The sequence below is a fragment of the Phaenicophaeus curvirostris genome, chromosome 9 (assembly GCF_032191515.1).
Source record: "Phaenicophaeus curvirostris isolate KB17595 chromosome 9, BPBGC_Pcur_1.0, whole genome shotgun sequence".
Lineage (NCBI taxonomy): Eukaryota > Metazoa > Chordata > Aves > Cuculiformes > Cuculidae > Phaenicophaeus > Phaenicophaeus curvirostris.
Genome location: NC_091400.1, coordinates 19,392,331 through 19,415,022, shown reverse-complemented (window position 1 = coordinate 19,415,022; position 22,692 = coordinate 19,392,331). Strand labels below are relative to the sequence as shown.

Here is a 22,692-nt window from a genome sequence, read left to right as displayed (position 1 = left end):
GCACAAGACAAACGCGATAGAGGGAAGAACAATCCTCTGAAATAAAATCTTATGCTGACACCTACTACTAACACACTGTATAAAAGCAATGCATTAAGAACTAGTTTCAGTATACACACATGGTGAACACCAGAAATGAACCATTAGAAATCTAATTAACATCAAATAAATAAGGAGGTGAAGTGACACTGCATGATCAACAGGCCTAGAGCAACATTGGTAACATTGTTTGTATTACATTGCTATGTATACTGTTCAATCTGAAACTTTTCACAATGCTATTATCAGTAGAACTCTGCTATGCTATTCTGAATACATCAGTGTTACGAAGTGTCTCACAGCTGGCAATAGCAGGAGAACTGGGCTGTGTTGCCCTAATTGTAGCTTCTCTAGTATACAAGCCGAGGGAAAGAAAACTATCAACACCCCAGCTGACCAATCAGCACAACCATGGATGTTGTGTTAAAAAAGGAAGGAGCTGTGCAGGAATGTTGTGTTTCTACAGCCCCTTTAGCTTAAAGATAAGAGATATCCAGCTGCTTCTTCCTCTCCTCTCCTGGGACCCTGACCATGTTCCAGGAGGAGTTGGGGGCAGTAAGGGGCTGGAGCCATATTCCGCTTTTTAGGGTGATTTATGTTGTTTGTTCAATGGTATAAAAGCTAAGACCCTGGCAGTAATGGCTGGAGACTTCATCCATAAGTGTACGCACTGTGTGGGGACCCCAGCTGCTGAGACAGCCTCTCAAATCCTCACTGCAGGAAAAAAAAGTGGATCTGGATGACGATGATGAAGCAATTAGTGATGAATCTTAATCACTATACTTATTCCCTTGTAGTAATGATTAGACACATTGTCTTTAAAAGCTGTTACTGTCAAATTGTTGTTGATCACTACTAATAATTTGTTACCTCTCTTGCTGTAACAACTTGAGTAAAACTGTATTTCATAGAGTATTTGAGAATTCAGGCTTTTATGCTGATCATGCTTTGTGCTAAAAGCCTTGTGGTAAAACAGGAGGAAAACTGAAGAATTTAATCTGTTATCTCAGATTAGCAAACATTGTTTATTCATTACCTTTTATCATAGCAATTCAGTATCGTAGCAGAGGGATTCAACAAAAACTCTTACTAATAAGGTGATATAAATAAGAATAATTTCTACTGGAAATTCAAAACCAGAAGAAGCTCTGAGAGTAACTGCTTGTAAAAGCTTACAGCGGGTCTGGTCCTAGCTCAGAATCCATTTCAAAGCTATAATGTAAATGTCAGAGCTTCAAACAATAAAAAAATGCATACCACCTACTAGGGGTCCTCTACACTTCTAGTCTCCATATCTTTTGGGACATCTTCCTTTCCCCACAATAACACTCTTTTGGAAATTACAGAAGCTTCAGTATGTTTGAAGTGTTTAAAAAAGTTCATCATTTTACTTCAGTCTTAATAAACCTATCAAAGTTTTTCAGTAATGAAAATAAAATATTTGAAGGAATGAAGATGCATCCTTCTCCAACATAGCCTAACGTATCATTACATAGCTGCAGGTATACAAGTACCTATTTCTGAGCCATTTCACCATGTAGAACTTCTAATTACTGATGCATCACCAAATTACTTACTGAATATGACATCTGGACTTTTGTGTTTGGTACCAATTTCACCTTTCCTTCACTGGTCAGATTGACATCTACAATTCTATTTCCATTGTAACCGATTTCAAGCTTTTTATAAGTCCACAGATAATAATCTTCTCCATTTTCATCTGCTTCTCCAACAATACCTGTACAGGAAACAAAGGTAAACATTGATTACTGGTACGCTTTCCAAATATTCTGTAATTATTTTTTAAAATAATTGCCTTTTTTAAGCTGGGCTTTACTGAAAACAAGAGTACCCCTTACTGGATATTTTCAGGACTTTCTAAGGAGAATTTCAGATATTAATGGCTGTGTGTATGACTGACATCAGTAGGCCTTACCAAGGTGGAAAACCACGAAGAATATAAAACATGAACTTCAATAAAGTTTGCCAGGAGACAGGAAGAAAGCTACAAATCCACATGCGTGAGCCCAAATAAGTGAGCAGTTTGCTTTATCAACAAAATTAAACAGAAGTTGCCTAGAATCCTCAGCAAACATTAACACCATCTGAATCCTTTTCTCTTACTCCTCAGAGAATACTGACTCTTTTCACAGCACTAAAAAAAGGACTCATCCGTTTACACTGGGGGAACAAAATTTTGGTTTAATGTGGCTACAATAAAAATAAAAACAATATTGTGACCAACAATAAAAAAAATAGTAGATTAGGTGATACAGTACATGTCATACATGCTGGCTAGTAGGGTTCTCAACAAGATAATCAAATTAAATGCATCAATATGATAGCCTTTATATAATTTAAAAAAAAAATATCCATTTTAGCACAAGATATTTTTAATCCAAGCTTAGAGCAAACCCATTCTGGACACTACCTTAATAAAACAGAAGAAAGTCTTCAGTATTCAGACTATTTCAGGGATGCCATCATTGTTAATAGAGTTCTGAAGTTCTTGCTTCCATGTATTTAAAGCAGTCCTAATGTTTTTCCTTAAATTACTGAAATTAACAACTATGCGATGACAACCAACCAACCAATAGATATCAGTTTTCCATAGTATCTCTAGCACCACATTCCATGGTAGTAGGCAAGTCTATACAACACAGTCGAAGACCCCATCAAGCTGGAGAATCCATCCTTATCACTCAAGCCACCTTGATAACAGAAATATTTTTAATACACACTGTTCACTAAGCAGCAGGTCTTAGAGTTTAAGGTAGCCTTAAGTTTTTAAGAGTAGCCTTAAGTAGTTTAAGGTACCTTAAGTTTTAGGTAGCACTATGTTCCTGTTGTTGAACAGGAACCCAACAAAATAAGAATTAATGCAGATAACATATATTCACAGTTTTCTAAACTGAATTTTAAACACACAGGTCAGAAAGATTTGTTCAGACTTGCAGATAAACTCGTGATCAGCTCAGGTGCATCCACTCCTTTCTCATCAAGAACCAATAAAGTTTTTGGAATAAAAAACAGGCTAATATTGACCAACCAATCTGCAGCCCTGCTAGTTTTCCCTAGACCCCAGAAAAAAGACAAAAATCTTCAGCACCGCCTGCTTTCACACCTGTCAGATCATGTCACTGCATAACATTGCCAGTAATAGATGACCACAGCATCATACGTACAGCCACTTGAGGTCCTGGTTCCAAAGAACTATCAAAACCAGCTTCTTAATATCACATGAAGATGATATCTAGGTTTTATATGCTTGTTAGCTGTAGCATTAGGAATGACTTCTCATGTATACAAAGCACACTTATGAAGAAAATTACGAATGCTGGAATCACAGTAAAACCTATTTTTCAGCTGAGAGCATAAAATTAAGTCAGTGTGTAGAAGACTTAGTAAGCATATTTGTTCTTTGGTATTTTAGAGGAGAAACAGTGTTCCCAAATAAGATCTGAAAAATCAGTCCTAAAAAATAGTCTCCAAGATTCACTAGCTACACAGGATTCCAAAGAAGTCTGCTTAGCATCCACCATCCACTATTCTAGAAAAATCATTCATCCACCTTTTGCTGGAAGGTCAAAAGCATAAAATACACTGTAGCAACAACTACTGTCACTCATGCAACCTTTTAAAAACCTACCAGCAATTGCACAAGTAGTATACTAACAGCCACACCGATTAATTAGGGTCTACTCAAAGCCCTGCCACATACTAAGATGTGTGAGCTGTTAAACACACTAAGCAAATCAGGTGAAAAGAACAAGTACAATATAGGAGTTCTTTTCCTGTCAGGCATTATAATGTTATCTTTTAAAACCAGATACATTTCAAAACAAAAAGCAAGAATCTTCCTGACTAACAGACAAATAACAAATAAAGCACAGGCATTTCTGGCTGGGGCTCATGTTCATCAGACAGCTACTTTCCAAAGCCAATTAAAATTATGAGAGAGAAAAAAATGCACCCTTTGAATGAATGATGGGTAGCATTTTTCCACACACCTGTATTATTTGGTTAGATAAGTTTTACATACTTGTGAGATTCTTGTAATGAAGCTTAGTCATTAAATGACTCCATGAAACCCACCATCACAGGACTCCTGTAGTAGTAATCAACTTGTTTAGGCATGATATCACTCACCCCATATTGGCAAGTCATCAATATACATCTGGTACCAATAGTGATTTTTTATAGCATATACAAATGCATCTCTTCTTCCTTTGTCCAAGTCGATTTCACAGTAACTAGTCTGCATCAGATCATCTGCAAAAAAATTAAAGGACAGTTAATGTTTTATGAATGAGGTGGTGCACAGTAAAAGCAAATGGACATTGCTGGAGACTTTAATTCCTCTTGGCTATCCTCAGTAGGTAACAAAAAGGATATTTAAAAAGGAATCATAAAGCAATTACACAATTGGGTTTGTATTCTACCTTTCCACATACAGAAGCTTCCTGTACCTTCAAAGTAGGCTTCAAAGTACCTTTTGCTCCTTCACCTGCATTTAATTAAGATCCATTAGCTGATGGCAGCCTTACCTGGCCAGACTATGAGACCTCTTTTACTTTAACAAGAGGTATGAAATTATTGACAAATACCTGAATCTGTGTATGATAACATATCTGCATTTTAGTATAATCAGGCTCACAGAAACTGATGAGCAATACTGTTCGTAAAAACTAAAGCTTTCTAAAGCTCTCAGTTTCCAAGAAACTACCATAAAGGAAGAAACAAAGCAATCAGGGTAAACGTAGGGGAAAAAAAAGACAGAAGACGAAAATAGGAATAACACGAAGAAAGCACAAGAGGCTGCATTTGGTAATAAAATAAATCTTCTTTGAGCCAGAAAGCTGTTTTTCCCCACTGACACTTCATAAGTAATGCAGTTAGCAGTCATTCTTTCACATCCCTATTTCCTTCCATAATGTTTCCTCTTCAACTACAAAAAGACAAAAAGGGCTCATATTTACAAGAATTCAGGCAGCAACAAATTTAGAGACACCCCCCCGCAGCTGTTTATCAGTAAATGTTTTCACTCTGCAAACAGTAAAACAAAGTGAACATAAAGAATTATGACTCCCACTCTCCTCTTTTTGTCATCACTGGAGCCAAGAAACCATTTCTAGTAGATTAAACTAATTTGTGCCCCAAGTACAGCTCTAATTTGTATCAAAATTCAGCTTACTTTCTCGTGCACTAATATAATAGAAAATAAATAGTATAACAAATATAAATAATATAAACTAACTAATATAAAAGAAAATAAAATGAAACAGAAAATGAAATTAAGTGAAATAAAAATTATATGAACTTAAGTGCTTACACTTAAGTGCTTACACTTAAGTGCTCTGCTTAGAAACTTCTCCCATTTTACAGCCTGAATATAGCAGCCTTTATTTGTAGTTATTAACCAAGACAAATCTGTTATTAGATTGTAATCTACTTCCAAATTACTCCGTGGGCTTTAAGATCCCCGGAATTTGCCTTTTTAAAAAAATAATTAAAAAACCAAACACACACACAAAACCCCCAACTCTATTAAACAAGGCATCCTACATCCAAAGCTCTAGAAGGTAAACAGTGGCTCTTGTGGCTGAGCTGACATCTGAGCAGGCCACAAGTTGTAGCATGCCACCCAAAAACTGTCTTAATCCGTTTTTAGGGATTTTATTCCTGGTATTCAGAATACCAAAACGCATCACAGAGATATTACAATCAACTGCAGATCAACTACATTACAAGTTATTTCACTGCACATAAGCAAGAACCCAGCAAAATCATTAGAAACAGCCTCACAAAACATAGGCATATACCGTATGATTTCACCCTCACTCAGACCACACAGTACAGATCCTCTCATCACCCTCTAAAACAAGGGAATGAAAGCAAGCACTCCTTTCTCCAGTCACTGAGAATGCTGAAGTTGTCGTTTAGTTACAGGAAAGAATTAAATGGTTAAGCTTAAATCCACGGTGTTAAATGATTAAATGCAAGTAGCTTTGAACAGTGTTCAGTGGCTGGGGAAGCTGAAGTCTACTTCATTAGCAGATCCAAAGGTTTTCATATGTTGCATAGTTCTTGTCTAAGTTAGGGTTGCATGGGTGTCCAAGAGGACTGTGTCATCAGAGGTATGTTTCGCATTGTGCTTACAACACGAGTGTCGAAGAGGTAACATCTGCTACATAATATTCTATGATAGTACAGGTCCACTAGCGTCAGTACCACATTAAGCCTGGAAGCAAGACTTATCACAAAAGCAGGTGCACTTATGCCAGATTTCAAATTTCCTATGAACAGTCAGATCAACTGGACTTTATTCAAACATATAAACCACATAAAACCGCATTATAGTTAACCATCTTCTAGTCCAATACTGAACAGCATCCTGTTCATATTTTCTAGAGGGGTTGCAGAAGGAAGTCTTGGGCAAGAAATTGTCACTTAGAAGTACGGTCATTTCATAACATTTCCAAACAAGTGCAAAATTCAAGTATGCTAAAAAAATCCTTTTCCCCTTTAAATTAACCTTCTCTTATTGGCATTTTATGGCAATGTCAAAAATTAATTTTCTAACTGAAGTTGCTGCGATCCCAATGTTCAACACATAATTCACTAGGTCTCAGGTGTAACGTAGAGGATGTCAATTCATATACGTGAATAAAGTATTTGACATATTACAAAAAAAGCATTATTACTCTACATTTAGTTTGACAAGAGAATTAATCTAACTAAAAACTTAAAGTTATATTACAATATAAGTATATGTTAATAATCCACTACTTTCTTCATGAAGATATTTATACAGATTTGAGATCCACGATACAAGAACAGCATTGTTCACCTTTGTAACAAAAGGGAAATCCAGCCATCCTGTATGGTTGCAGGTATCCTTTCATACGACATTTTTAAATACAAAATGAAACACTACATCATGGACTCTTGAATACTCTGTGGATTTGCCCCACCAGGCACCACCATAAGCATTCAAGCGCAAACCTCCATTCTCAGAAGAACACATTTCTCAGAGCTGTAATTTCCTACTTCTAATTCAAAAAATATGGACTGTTTCACTAACACAGTCTACAGTACTCCAGTTATTGACAGCCGTAGCCAAAATAATTCTTCAAGCATGATGAAAAATTATGCAGTTTCACAGATACCTGCTACTGCTGAGCTGTCAAACTATGTAGAGAAGGTGGGACCTGTTTTTATTGCAGAAGGTAATTTATTAGAGCAATTCTAACTTCCCTTTTCTCATTCCAGACATAGAAGCTACTGGATGCCAGCTAACAGCAAAGAGATTATTGTCTTCATCTTTCACCCAGAGGACACTGACTGAAAGAAAAACCTAGAAGTGCACATGGACAGGATCATGTGCACATACTTAGTCATCAACCAGCTACCACTTATCACCTGCTCTACAGAAAATATCTGACCTGCAGCCACTTTGGTTGGGAGTTAAATTCACTGCAGCTCCAATACATATTATCAATCTACACAAAGCACTAATGTGTTCATAACAATAAACAAAAGTTTTAAAAGCAACAAAGGACAGGGATGAAGAGCAATTCCCTAGCTGCTGGGAAATGGAGAAGCACATAAATCACTAATACTTATAAGCTATAAACACCTGATTCTTTTAAAATCACTAATCTTCCATACCTATCCAAAGCCTGTTTTGAACATGTCCAGGCTGTCTGAAAGAATATACCCAAACACAGCAAGTAGATACCTGGAATGCACTGGTGAAGCAGTTAGAAGTGCAAAAAGGCACCTAAGAAAAACAGGATGAGTGGAAACCCTGAAGAAACTGCACTCTATTTTTCACAATACATAATACTTATAACAGAAAATATAAAGCTTTCTGCATCAAAACATCAGCAAAAGCTTCTGTGAATCTGAAACTCCTAACCTAGAAGCAGAACAAGACTTAGCGAAAACAGGTTTACCTGTTACAAAGAACTATGGAAGACAACAGATAAACTAATATGACAGGGATGTAATCAAAACCAAAACAATCACAAGGTACAAAGCCCACAGAATATTTCCACTACCCTGAATTCATGTTAGCCCAAGGTGACTTTGGCTCCCTGTAGCTCTGACTTCCAAAAGACTTCTCTTAATCAAATCGGAATAGTAGCAATTTCTATGTACTGAGAAGACAGAAGTTCAGTATTATCCAAGGTGTACTTATTTTCGTACAAGAAAAGAGATGTTAATATCTTTTTTTCCTAAGTGTAAGATTAAAGAATTACTGGACCAGAACCTCATTAATTCTCCATTATTAGAATCTTTTACAGAAGCATTTGAGAGTCTATTCACAGAAGAATGTATTTGTCCATGCACTACTTCTGCATATTTCCCTCAGTTGTCCAGGGATATGGTTTAGTGTTGATAGGAATGGTTGGACTTGATGATCCTGGAGGTCTTATCCAACCTAGTGATTCTGTGAAATGGCAGAAAATACTCTGCAGAGCTAAACTACATTTGACTACAGACTATCCAGTGGTCACAACAGGAAACAAAAAATAAACTGAAAGGTCCATCTATTTTATCTGTTATCTCAGTGTGCCAGGTTTTGCACCTGAGATACAGCAACCCTGGACATACATAGAGCGAGAGGCTGAAGAGCAGCCCCATGGAAAGGGATCTGGGGGTTCTGGTTGACAGCAAGCTGAATTTGAGCCAACAGTGTGCCCTGGCAGCCAAAAGAACCAACTGTGTCTTGGGGTGTATCAAGCACAGCACTGCTAGCCAGTGAAGGCGATTGTCCTGCTCTGCTCCGCACTGGTGCGGCCCCACCTCGAGTATTGTGTGCAGATTTGGGTGCCGCAGTATAAAAAGGAAATCAAGATACTGGAGAGTGTCCTGTGGAGAGCCACAAAGTTGGTGAAGGGTCTAGAGGGGAAGCAGGATGAAGAGCGACTGAAGTCACTCCATGTCTATTCAGCCTGGAGAAGAGGAGACTGAGGGGGGACCTCACAGCAGTTTACCACTTCCTCACAAGGGAAAGAGGAGGAGCAGGTGCTGATCTCTCCTCTCTGGTGACCAATGGTAGGACCGGAGGGAACAGCAGGTAGATGTGCCAGGGGAGGTTTAGGTTGGACATCAGGAAAAGGTTCTTCGCTGAGAGGGTGGTGGAGCACTGGAACAGGGTCCCCAGAGAAGCTGTCAGGGCGCCAAGCCTAACAGTATTCAGGAAGCATTTGGATAACACACTCGGACACATGGTGTAAATTTGGGACATGTCCTGTGCAGTGGTAAGAGTTGGACTCAATGATCCTTGTGGGTCCCTTCCAACTCAGGTCATTCTGGGATTTAGCAATAAAGCTGAACACAATTTACAACTCTAAACAAGCCTGCCCACTGCATGTATTTCTGGTACAACAGAGGCTCTAGCTCTTTTGGACCCCTAAAGGAGAAAATTTTTCAAGCATTTCAGTCAGTTCCTGATGTTGAGCCAGTCTATTTCCTTCCCTCAATATAATCTCAACATTTCCACTATAAAAATAGATTACTGAATTACTACCTCTAGGTCAGTAAGGAAAAGGGCAGGTCCAGGATGAAGTACTGAAAAGCAAGATGCAGAGCACCACAATCTGATTAGTGCTCCTAGTCACAAAATTAAAGACTTAATATAGCAAAAATTTTATATCATAGGGGAATAAATTAACCACAGATAATGTTCAGAAAATAAATGTAGGAATAGGACATTACATAACAGTAAACATTAACCCAAAAACCTTTCCATCTTTTCAATTTGGTGCTGCATGTAGGGAGTACACTCGTCATCGGAATGACACAATGTCTTTGTAAAGATGGGGTAATTTAACAAGTAATAATTGCACATATAGCTGGCTGTAAAAAGAAGTCATATCTGACAACAGAAGTTTTACTTAAACTTCACAGCCATACTGAATTGCTGCCAGCTGCCTTTGCTGCTCCTTCCATTTGCATTTCTGAGCATACTCTATGAGGTTTGACAGAAAAACTATTCTCCCATATTGAATAAAATTTTCAGCAGGCTACAAGCCCTGCAAACCAGTAATAGGACTGTTTTCCAGTGTTTGTGAGGGTACATTTTCTCTTCTTAACAAGAAAAGTTCAACTCCAAATTCCTTTAATGCAGAGATGTGATCCCCTATGCAACTTAAAAAATTATGAAGAATTTATGGTTTTAACAAAATTTTTAATCTTTTATTCCACTTATCCTAATAATAACAAAACCAGCAAGTATCTTAAACTGTAGATGTCCAGTTTTGGATAAAACTTTAGTAACTTACAAACTGAGTCCCATCCAACTGCAAATGCTCAGGTGAGATACTATGCTTACATTCTCCATCCAGTTAAGTACTGGTGATGCAATGAAGTGTAGTCCTCTAGGGAAAAAAATCACATATACACAGAAACCTAAACTGGATTAAATATATAAATGTTAAAATTCAATACTGACAAAAAGAATCTGTTACTGTTTGAAGCCCTGCAACTACCAGTTACAGGTGTCTGAAAAGAGTCTGGGTACCAAAGAAGACACACAGGGAAATTATGCAATAGAAGATTCAGCCCTTAACATCAAGAAATGTGCTTGCAAAATAAGTTAAATGTCATTTCTGGAACAGTATTAAAAGTTGGATAGGGCAGGAAACAAAAGGAAAGAAAGAACAAGCCAGTTCGATCTTGACTGGCACGAGATGAGTTAGAGCAAATAATATAAAGGCATTTGTCAAAGGTATTTTAAACTAGACAGTAACCCAGAAGGATACAACAATTAACTCTGTGTTAAGGTAGAACTTTGAGATATTGAGCTCTTTCTACTCCTTTCAAATTGCAGAGAGTATGCAAGTATTCAACAACATAGGAAAAAACCCCACATCTTCAGAATGGATAATTCCAGGATATTAATTCCAGTAAATATACTTCTAATCATTCATCCGCAGGAAGCTTAGTTTTACTTCACAGAATGTAAGCAGTTATTTCAGAAGCATGTACCTACTGTAAGCATCTTCCCTACAGGGCACAAAGATGAAAAGGTTACTGTAAACTGAAAAACAACCTGGAAGGCACTTCAAGCAACAGTATAAAATGCGCTCAGTTGCTAGCAGGAGCAAACTTGCTAGTTCAAGTTCAAAAATCAAGTTTTAAAGGCTGGTTGTTTTTGAAGTGACTAAATACACTCCCAATTGCTTACCTTTAAATGTGATTTCTAGACCGCTAAATTCCAATTCAACCCCTTGAAGTGCTTCTCCAAGGGTTTCATGGTAATGGTCGATGCTTTTTTTTGATCCCACACAGAAAGGGAGAGAGAAGTATTTGTACGTTTCTTGGCGATTATGGTAGGGTCCTACTGTATTCATCCATAGAACAACTTCGTCTTTATCTTTGTACTGAAAGATAAAAGTTACTGAGTTAGACAAGAAGCCCAGAAGAACAAAAATATTCAAGAAACCCTTCGTTCACATTAAGTAGCAAGGCAGGATTGTTCAATCACAGGTAACAGTTACATTTAAAGACAGGTAAGTATTTTTGTCTTTTGGGTGGCAGGGATTCTAGGACAAGATTTTAAGCCTGCTTTCCTACAGAAAAAAGCTCCATTGATCATAGTTCCCTAGAGCGTCCCCTCTGAAGTATCAGAAGAGAGGGTTTCATACAAATTTAACAGAGAAACAGAAGATACAGAGAGCAGAAGCAGAGAAAAACAGAAGTCTCAAAAATAAACTTTTAGAAATTTTGTGGAAACATGCATCAGTTGAAAATAAAACTCTACTACTTATCTCCACTGAGAGAAAGGAAATATCAGATTTACGCTTTGTTACACAAGATCTTAGCAAATAAATCAGGCAATCTATTGATGGTTACAGGTGTAGCGTACTTTCCTAAAATGCAACTCCTTTCCATTTTTGTAATGGTATAAATTACATTCAAAATTCCCAGAAGAGCGCAACACCTCAGAGGAAGCACTAAAATTAATCTGTGGCATACTTCAATAGCCAAGGGACAAAAATAAGTCAGACTGAAGGCCTGTGTTTTGATGTATTTCCAACATTCTCTCAGTGAAAAAAAAAAAACCAAAACCAAAAAAACAGAACAGCAAGGAGTCTGGTGGCTGCCATGAAATTCTTTCCAGGAACACTCACCCTTGACTTTCCACTGCTACTGTTAGCCAGGAGAGTTTATTCCTTGGCTAGAAGAGCAGTAATAATTTTCAAGCCCTTACAATTTTTCAACAACAAAAAAGCCCTTGAAGTCATTCCCATAGCAGAATTCAAATACTACATGATTTCAAATCACTTAACTCTTCTGAATTCATTACTTGCACTACATCCAAATCTGTCTGTATGAGCTATCAGGTTTGTTGGTTACCACAAAGTCTCCCACCCAATACAACTTCTTCATCTACTATAACTTCAACCAATTAGGAGGGACAGTGATCTAACTTTTAAGGTAGAGGAAAAAAAATCTACTTATAACTGTACACACCTGCAATCACAATCACCACAGATGTTGACTTTTTAAAGTAAAAAATAATAAAGCATTATTTTAAGACCAATACATAAACACAGAACACATCAGAGAGGAAAAGAAAGTAAAACATTAATTAGCTGTAATTATTTTACAGCGCATAGTTGAAATACCTAATATAGTTCTGCATCTCCCTTTTTAATAAATGAACAAAGGCTCTTAGACTCCATTTATTCTGAATAACCATGGACAACAGGTTAACTCAGAAATAATTAGCCACACATGGAATGCAATAAAATCTTGTTTGAAGTGTTTAACTTTTAAACTCAAGGATTTAAACTATCATGCTTTGCAAAATCATTTTACCCCTTTATACTAACACATCACTTCAATTACAAGCCTCATCTTCTTTATTTACAAAGATGCACAAGGGTCATTCCAGTTCCTTAGGCAAGTGAGCTCCAACAAGAAACTTGAAATATCTTACTAATTCCATTCTGAGCTGCAGCAGAGACCAAACACTTATCAGTTTCACAAACCTGCCCATTTGCAGAGCACACACTTTGGAATATTTCTGACAGGTAAAGAATGTCAATGAAAGAACAAAGAAAGAGTAAACAATACAGCAAGAGAAAGCAGATCTTCCTCCTCTCTGCCACCAAGCAGAAAGGTTATACCACTGCAGCATGGTTGTCCAACTTCAAAGACAGTTGGGAAAGAAGGAAGTATAAAAATCACAGCTCCAGCCCCCTCAGCAGCTGAAGCAGACAGTGGAACCTGCAGTATGATACCACCTCTAGCGCCTGTCAGTGTTGCAAGGGACAAGTTGGTCTTTATTCCTTCCCAGTCTGTTATGCCTAGCACATCTTCTGTTTCACCCATTAACAGCTGCAGAACATATTTTCAGCCATTTCTCAAAATGGTCTTAACTTGCCAAGGGCCCACTTCAGTGTTACTCCTTAAAGTGCAGCAGCTTACACGTGTGAACTGAGCTATATCTGTTCAACCTTCATTAATAGAATATGACAACATCCTTAAGTCTGAGTTCATCTTTGACACTGCGTGAATAAAGCGAGCGTTCACACTACTTTACTTAGCTTCTTGTTTCTGACCTGCTTCATAATGAGGTTGAAACCTCTGCATTTTTGGAATGATACCAGATCACCTTCAAGTGATAGAAACCAACTTCTTAAGAACATATAATTCAAAATCTCGTCACGTGTTCTGATCTAATAATGTAACTATGTTACATCTGTTACAAGTACAACATCTGCAATAACAGATTTGGTCTTTGCTTGTCTCTTATCTGCATAATGCTGAGCCCTCCTCCAGGGCCTACAAGTTTTCCCCCACCAACGTCTCCAAGATGCCGTCAGTCTGCTCTGGACAGAAAACGGATCAAACCAAACACAAGCAAAGAATTCAGTCTAGATTTATTACTTCCTCTTTTCTGACAACCATCACAGAAGAGCACAACAGAAATCTGTTCAGGACTGCTACATAAATGAACACAGCACTTCAGTCATCTCAGGCTAAATCTCATTCACAATCAGCAAGTCCCCAAGTCACAGAAATTTGCAGCCTATCATGTGCTTGCCGTGACCCCCGAAAATTAAGAGGGCTGTAGCAAGAAACCCAGGTCAAGCAATTTCAGCCTGAATTTGAGGGTGGTGGTGCCTCATAAAACTCAAACAGATTTTCTTCTCCCTATATCTGTGGGCGTTTGCTCATTCTTAATTACGAAGATGAGCTTTCATATTTAAATACATTTCCCTGTCATGACCTATCTCATCCTTCTAACCCTACCCTAGTGGTAGGGTAATTTGGTGGCAAGAACTCAGAGCTATCAAAGAGCTCAAGTCTGTGGTGGTTTGCGTTTTTAGGGTCTGGGTTGGTTTTTTTTTTTTCTTTTTCCTTACTACCTTGACAATATGACAGAATCACTAGGTTGGAAAAGACCTCAAGTATCATGGAGTCCAAAACTAATCCAAAAATATCAAATCATCTACAACAAATAATGGTGTCAATACACTCACAGGAAAACTATTCCTATTTAGGCACGACAAAGAACCGGAGCATCTTGCAGGACTATTCTGTTTCCTCTGTATGAGGACTTCTGTGTGTGGAGAAAGCACAACATACCTTCCAGCAAAAATGTCACACTACGAGAGAGATAAAGCAAGTTGCTAAATAAAGTCCCGATCCCAGTGGAGCCACAACACTTGGGTATGCTGTATCAATACCAGTTAGATTTTGGTCAGCACATCCCTTGTCAGTCTTACAGCAGTTTCAACTTCTGTCATGCACTTTTTTATCTTCTTTCAGCATATGTGGAGTCTCCTGCAAACTCTGGTGAACTTGGAGCCACAGAAAACAGGAATAAAATTTCAACTCCATAGCACCACCTTTCATTCTTGGTAGAAAGAACATCGAAGAACCTATTCTCATTATGGTCAGGAACTGATCAGCCTTAGACACACCGGAAAAAATGACAAACCAGAAGAACCCTTAGTTTTTATTGCTTTAATATTGGCTGATGAGCAGTACCCTCTGCGATCTGAATACAACAGAGCAAATCAAAATCCTACTGCCTTCTGTTAACCATAATAGGCAAGTCAGCAATAACTCATAGTCAAAACCAACACAGAAGATGTGAAGAGTCCAATGAACTCTTCCAAAACCTGTTATACAGTTGGTTATGCAAGTTTTATTTGGTGTGTAATAGTATAATCAGCATGCAAAATACTTCGACTAGCTGAAATTCTGCCAGATTCCAGTCAACATGAAAAAGGCATCAAGAACTCCCCATCAATACAGGCACAAACCAAACAAAAGCGGAAGTCAGCTGCAGTGTGCAAGAATATTCACCTCACCCTTCCAGTAAGTTAAATTCACCATGCATAGCTGTCGTCATAAGATATGTAAATAACATTTTCTTTCTCTTGTTCCACATATGATAAGGGTCCTGAGTCACTGTTAGACCTATCACTGCTACAGGACTTCTAGAAAAGAAACTAACATATTCCTCCTACAGATGCATCTAAACGACTAAGCCTTGCATCAGGGGAAAGTAGTAATGAAATAACATGACAAATGGTAAAATAATTTGAAGTAAAATTAAAGATTTGCAGAGTAGATTATTTCAGTGACATGAATCTAATACCTAGAGTTTTACCTATGCATCAATGCAATTTTATCTTCATCCCTTATGAAAACACGTGCCAAACATCTTCCTGACAGGAAGGACTTGGCAGTACTTCAGTACAAGAGAATTTGAGTTCTTTTCTGCTCTTCATTCTCTTTCCTGACTTGGTTACACAGAATCTGACGGTGGAAAGGCAGCTTTTCAAATGCCAGAAGATGGACACCAGTGTCCTGTTAAGAACATAGTAACTGACAAACCAAAAAAAAGTCAAATAAGATACTGCAGTCTCTACCCTGGTGTACCTCTGTGGGTTCTTCTGGTTTTGGTTCACATGTAGGGACAATATACTGCACATAGCTCAGAGATCCCAATTATGTTCACAGACACAAGCATTTAACAACTTGGTAATGGTTGTGAGAATTCACAGAGTTCACAACTGCCAAATGTGAGAAGACTACAAAACACCATTTCAAATACCTTTTACTTACTGTAATTTATGAAAAACATACTACTCATTCTGTAAGCATAAAAAGTTCAGCTTTGCATCTTTTTTTCACTGAGCTTAATATAAGCTCAGTATTTTAGTAACCATACAGATCTATTTCAACTATGCAAAACCACAGCGTCAGCCTTAAAAAGTCTCAACATCAACACAACTCACCTGCCATTCGCAGGTACAATGTGATTAATGGGAGGGACACCTTCAGAAACTTTTTTCCCTGCAACTGCCACCCAGGTGGTAGAGAACCAATCTGCACCTGATGTGCAACCAGGTGTCAGCTACAGCCTGCACCACAGCTGAAGATATCTGTTCCACAGCAGCACAATATGGTCACACTGCCTGTTCAAAGCACTGGAGATATGCGTACGCAAGCTAAAATCCATCAATATTGGCAACAAGGCAACACCACCATTCTAGTCTCCTGCAGAACACTAACCTGGCATGGAGCTTGCATAGTTTGACCTGGCCAAGCACGGACTTCTTCCGTGACAATTTAACTACTGAAAACACAAGTGTGTGCACCACTTTGAGACTTAATATAAAGGCAACTTCCATACATCTGTGTGGTTTAAAAACTATTGAAGCATAGCAATACTGAGACACTATTCCTCAGCACGGTACATACAGCTTCCTTTCCTGTTACCTACTAGGGCACTGGTGATGTGGAAAACAACTTAAATGTTCTCTTTGAACAACTGCAGAAATTATTGTGGTAGCTCTTGAAATAAACTATTTATCCTAAAAACCAATTAAGGCTAGATTAAGTTAGAATATGACAGGCCGCAGAAAAGGATATGAGACTGGCAGGTTGCTGATATTCTTTTCTAAACCATGAAAACACTTCACAAAAAGTGATGGAGGCATAAAGAAAATTACAACTACCAAATCTTAGGTGATGATTCAGCAAAATAAATTCAAATCAAGACAGTTTCGTTCAGAACGTATATAATTTTATTCCTTTTCTCAAGCTGAAGTTTGGAATGCGGCTTTCCACAATGCAGTTCCTTGAACACCAGCATATCTTTCAGTGAGAAAAAGATCAATTTTAATAATTTGTTACTGGTAAAGCAAAGCTGCAGAAACAGGACAGGGAATGAGAGAAACACTAGTACTTATAGTCCTAGAGATTCACACAGAGTCCTCTTGTAATTAGCTTCTATAATATTTGCTTATGGAGTCCTACTGTTACAAAACAAAGGACATATATAAAACATTAACAGATAATTTATATTAATGCAAAACTGCATATTATTACACATGTGTATTGTTTTATAAATACTGTATGTTATTATGCATTATAGCAGCAGTAAAGGAATTAAAAACCTAACCTGCTAACACAGAGCATTGAACAGTTAAGCCAGTACTTTTAAATGTTCAGCTTGCTTGACGCAGATAAGTTCTTGCACGTCCACAGTTCAAAGCGAACTGTCGCAAGTCATGCCAATACACCTTTTATCCAGATACAGCCAAGAACCTGGGCACAATAAGTTGTACTCTAAAGCATTAATAAGGCAATGGCAGCCCATAGTGGTGTGTGCTCCTACTAAGAGGACTCAAGTCTTAAAGTCAGTTAGAATCTACATTTTGAAGTTACTGAGCCCTGAATCGGCACACTGCTATTTCCCCTCCATTTCCCTAAAAGTGAGCTGAGCCTCCAAAATTAAATAAACCACTTCATTTACAAAAAGATTAATCTTCCAAATACAAACATACTCAAAACTGAAATGCATTAAACCACAGTATTTAAGGAACACTTCTTTCCAATTCTTAATCTCAAAATCAGTGTGCTACTACAAAATCCTGTTCATGCCTCATTCACACTATTAACTCTTCCACTCCAATCTCCTGCACAATATTAAAGCACAGAATATCTAAGCAAGGAGACAGCCTTCCTAAAAAAGGTAACTGTCTTCCTCCATCAACTATTCCTAACCTATGACATGATGCTACTAAACCGGACACTACATGAATGAGAACGCTAAATCAAAGAGAGAGTTATAGGCCTGAAGAGCAGAGTAATTAAAATAAAAAAATGACAAGCCTTCAAAAGGAATTTGTGATCTCCGTTGGCAATTGTTTAGGTAATCGTTTAGAAGACATAAAAATTATCAGAACTCACTTCTAAAAGGAGATCTCACAAACAATTCAACGACACATTTATGAAATCTTATTTTCCGCAGAAGATTATCAATATTAAATAATAATTATCATAGAATCATAGAATCACCAGGTTGGAAAAGTCCCATCGGATCATCGAGTCCAACCATACTAAACCATGCCCCTCAGCACCTCGTCCACACATCTCTTAAGCACCTCCAGGGACAAGGACTCAGCCACCTCCCTGGGCAGCCTGTGCCAGTGCCCAATGACCCTTTCCATGATACATTTTTTCCTAATGTTCAGCCTGAACCTCCCCTGGCAGAGTTTGAGGTCATTCCCTCTCGTCCAGTTTTTTAGGAACCCCTTAAGTCAAATGGCCTTTAAAAGAAACAAGGCTACGCTGAAAACCATCTCACTTTAGCAAAAATCCAACCCTAAACCACATACTCGGCACCAAAATCTAGGCTACCTGAAAGAATACCTGCTCCTCGAAAGCATTCAACACTAGCTTAACTTTATGGGCAACACTGATAAATCCTATTAGGTTTTAAAAAAACAAAAACAATCCTAAACAACTCTCAAGTCTTGTAAATACACAGAATTAGGCAACTAATTAACTAATACTTACAGGAAAGCCATCTATGGTAACCATCTGTTTTACTAGAAACAGCTATTAAGTCTACCACACCACACCCAGAGAAAGCTACATTAAGAAATCGACATTTCCTAACGCTCGGGAGCACAACAGGGAAACAAAAGAAAAATGTTTTCAGCAGTCTCGTTCCAAAAGCACACCTCAGGCCACGGCACGGACTCCCACACCCCCCCCCCCGAAAGCCAGGGGCAACAACACTCGTGTAAAACCGGAGAGGGACGAAGCGCAGGCACCTAACCTCCTAGAGATGGTTCTTGGGTGACGCTGCAGGCGCTTCAGAAAAGCGCTGCCGGTCCCGAGCGCCGCCCCCGGGCCCCCGGCCCTGCCCGGGCTTCCACCCGCTCCAGGAAACGGCGCGAGCGGCCGCCACAAGGATGTGCGAACCGGATCAGGGCGCTCCGGCAGCCCCGCCCCGACTCAGAGAGCGCCCGGCCCGATGCCGCCCGGCCCCGGCCCGCGCGGCCCGGACACCCCGGGCGAAGAGAGGCGGGGGCGAGGGTGTAGACGAGGAGGAAGCCCCGGGAGCCGCCAGCCTCCCCGCCGCGCTCCGCGGGCCCGGGCCCCGCCTCACCATGTGGTCGTGCTCGTCGGCGCGAGCGCGCAGCGGCAGCCAGAGCAGGAGGAGCAGCGCGGCGGCCGCGCGGAGCTGCAGCCCGGGCGCCGCCATCTCGGGCCTCGGCGTCCCCGCGCTCGCAGAGGCCCCGCCGCGGAGCCGGCCCCGCGCCGCCAACTCCGACCCACGACGCCACTTCCGCCCCGCCCGGCCACGTCATCCGGCCGCACGCCGGAAGCGCCGCCACTACGGCGGCCGCCGGGAGCCAAGCCGGGAGGGGCGGCGGCGGTTTAAAGTGCAAGGGGGAAGACATAGGTTAGACGTTAAGAAGGAATTCTTCACGATGAGGATGTTGGGGCCCTGGCCCAGGGAAGCCGTGGCTACCCCATCCCGAGAGGTGTTCCGAGGCCAGGCTGGATGGGGTCCTGAGCACCCTGAGCCAGTGGGAGGTGTCCTTGCCCACGGCAGGAGATGGAACTGGATGGGCTTTATGGTCCCTTCCAGCCCAAACCATTCCATGATGCCTGTAATTACACTGATAAAGTCATCTGACAATGATCAATGAGACAATCCCACCTCACTTGGGACAAGCGTGCCACAGAACTGGGGGCAAGGACACTCGGGAGTCCGTGGCTCCTCTTTCCACGACACTTGTACCCAGGGAAGAAGCTGGCTGCGGTGCAGAAAGCCAGCCCTGGCCGAGGGCACAGCTGCCAAGCGGAACCAGGGGGAAGCTAAAATAAACCTGTGTGTAAGCTTGGAACTGCCCTCAACCTACAAGTTCAAAATCAGAAAAGCCCTAACCAGACAAACCCACTGAGTTAAAAAGCTCACGGTATGAAGGGTTCATTGATCAGGCAGTTTTTAAACTGAAGAAATACAGAAAAAAATACAGAGAGCTCCAAGCATAACAGCATAAAAATAGGGGTTACATGATCTTCTTAATGCACAAGCCAACGAGGAGACAGATAAACAGAATGCAGGGGCTTCTCTGTGCTGCTACTTGCTCAGTAGAAATGATGTAAAACGAATTTCCCTGTTTACCACCGACCACCATACCCATAATAAAAGCTTTTCCCCTATGGTCTTATGCACTCAGCCCAACTTCCCTGGACATTTTTTAGGAAACTCCACTTAGACAAACCCTTTTCCACATAGCACGTTCACAGCTGAAGCAAGGTCACTGTAGAGAGACATGCTTGTCAGAACACATTCATAACCCATTTATATTGTTTAAAGAAAGAAATAACTATACAGCTTTGATAATACTGTAAGTTTCTTCCTAGTTGTTGCATCTCAGTTCAAAATAGCGTAGCTTTCCCTTGGGACACTGAGAGAGGAAGCTTCAGCATCTTCAGTTTATTCAGCACTTCAGTCTCTCAGTCAACAACAGGGCCAGCCGGAGCCATCTGCAGGGGGCTGGGAGGCACGCTGCACGAAGAGCAAACACTGTCCCCAGATCACGCAGCTGTCACCTGGTCTTGGTGGATGGGTTGATGCCCCTATGTGTGGTAAGGCCATTAGCTTTTTACCAGCGATTTTATCATCTGTTCAGCTCTTGAGCTGTTTGACAGAAACAGCTCCCCCCCCCGCAAAGAGTGATGAAAGTCATGCAAGTGTCACACTTGTTTACCTGCATTTAACAGCGCTGTTTCTTTTCTCCTTGCTGCTAGGTGAGATCCCTAACTAATCCAGGAGATTATGAAGAGACAGTGAGGAGGGAATACCTGAGACTATAGCTGGATCTTCCATTTCCCCACCTCCATACAGTGCAGAAGGGGCCTGAACAAACTGCGTTTACAATATTTCTCAGACCCACCGGTCCTAGTTCATCTCCTCCTCTCCTCAAACCAGAGCCCCACTAGTACTTGGTTTTGTATGATATGTCAGGTCAGACTAAGGAAGGGTCCAAGCTACCAACAGGAGAGTAGTTGAAAGGCTACTTAGGAACTGCTTTTCAGCAATTCAGTTATAGAACACCTTGCTGCAGTACTAGCATAAAAATTCAGTTTGCAGCCATGTTATTAAGATTGCACGAAGACAAATATTCAGATACTGTTCAAATATCCCCCTCTCATAGAAGACATATGGCTGTCGCATGCAGAGGGTTCAGAACTAAAAATTAGCTGGAGAAGACTGATCCCTGGGCTGCTTCAGTCCAACAGCTTTGCAAGGAAATCTTCTGCATGATACACTTTTGTATTTTGCTCTTTCCTTCCTGCCTTGCTACAGTTTTTCCCAACATCCTATATTTCTACATTATGTTGTGCCTGGCAGATACAGAAGCAGAAAAATTATCACATCAGAGTTCCAAGTTCTGGAGCCAGTACTAAGGAGGCTGGGAACTTTGGAGCAAAACCAAAGCTGTATGCAAACAAAAGCATGTGTGGCAGGTGTAGACAATGAAGCTGTTGAATTTCCTCTTTTAGTTTATTGCTCTTATCCCTGTTTCCTTCACTTATCCATACTACCATTTTCCTCATTCCAGCACCAAAACCTCCTTCCCTGCTTCCGATTTGACACTTTGTTCTGTTCCAAGACGGGCATCACAAAAGCAGCTTCCACCTCACCATTACCTTATTCTGTCAGTGAAAGCCAGTAGTGTCAGTTACTGGAGAAAGCACTGGGAAGGCACTGGGGTCCTTTGAAAAAGAAAAAGAAAAAAAGAGAGAAGAAAGAAAAGGTGACCTCTTTAGCTATATGCCTGCGGCATATGGCCTGTATCCCTCTAAGAGCAAAAAAAGAGGCTATATGAACTGTTCTTGGAGTCATGCCCTCAGAGTTTTATGTGTAGATGATATTTAGCTTATGCCTATACCCTTGAGAGCAACAGAGGCTTCTCCACCTTCATTCAGTGCTGGCTGAGTCACAGTTGCTGTTTGTCACTCCAGCAGCTCTGCACATTGGCTTTGCCACCCTGCAAGAGAAAGGACCTACAACTTTATCACTTGTTCTCTTACAGATTAAGGGGAGCTTCCACGAGTGGACAGAAGCTTTATGTGTTCCACCCGTACCTGAGAGATCACCTAATACAGATGTATCTACATCTCTCTCGGGGCTGGAGGAAAGGGAATGGCTTCAAAACCAAGCAGGTAATGATACTTAATTCTCTACCGTGAATGTTATCTTGCAGAATTCCTAACTGCATCACTCATGGACAAACTGAGCCCTATACTTGTTGCCCAAGGACCAAGATATGTACAGAGGATTGCATGGCTTGGAAGGAAAAA

At 40.1% G+C, this 22,692-nt stretch overlaps 1 protein-coding gene across 1 annotated transcript in view; it reads right to left on the bottom strand.

Annotated features, from left to right (window-relative positions):
- LOC138724307 (transmembrane 9 superfamily member 3-like) overlaps positions 1 to 19,682 on the bottom strand; it is a 46,312-nt gene extending 26,630 nt beyond the window's left edge. The window contains 5 exon segments of the mRNA XM_069864241.1: positions 1,617 to 1,777; positions 4,189 to 4,311; positions 11,237 to 11,432; positions 19,481 to 19,619; positions 19,621 to 19,682. Coding sequence (XP_069720342.1) covers positions 1,617 to 1,777; positions 4,189 to 4,311; positions 11,237 to 11,432; positions 19,481 to 19,619; positions 19,621 to 19,682 — 681 coding nt within the window.
- Positions 19,683 to 22,692: the final 3,010 nt, after the last annotated feature.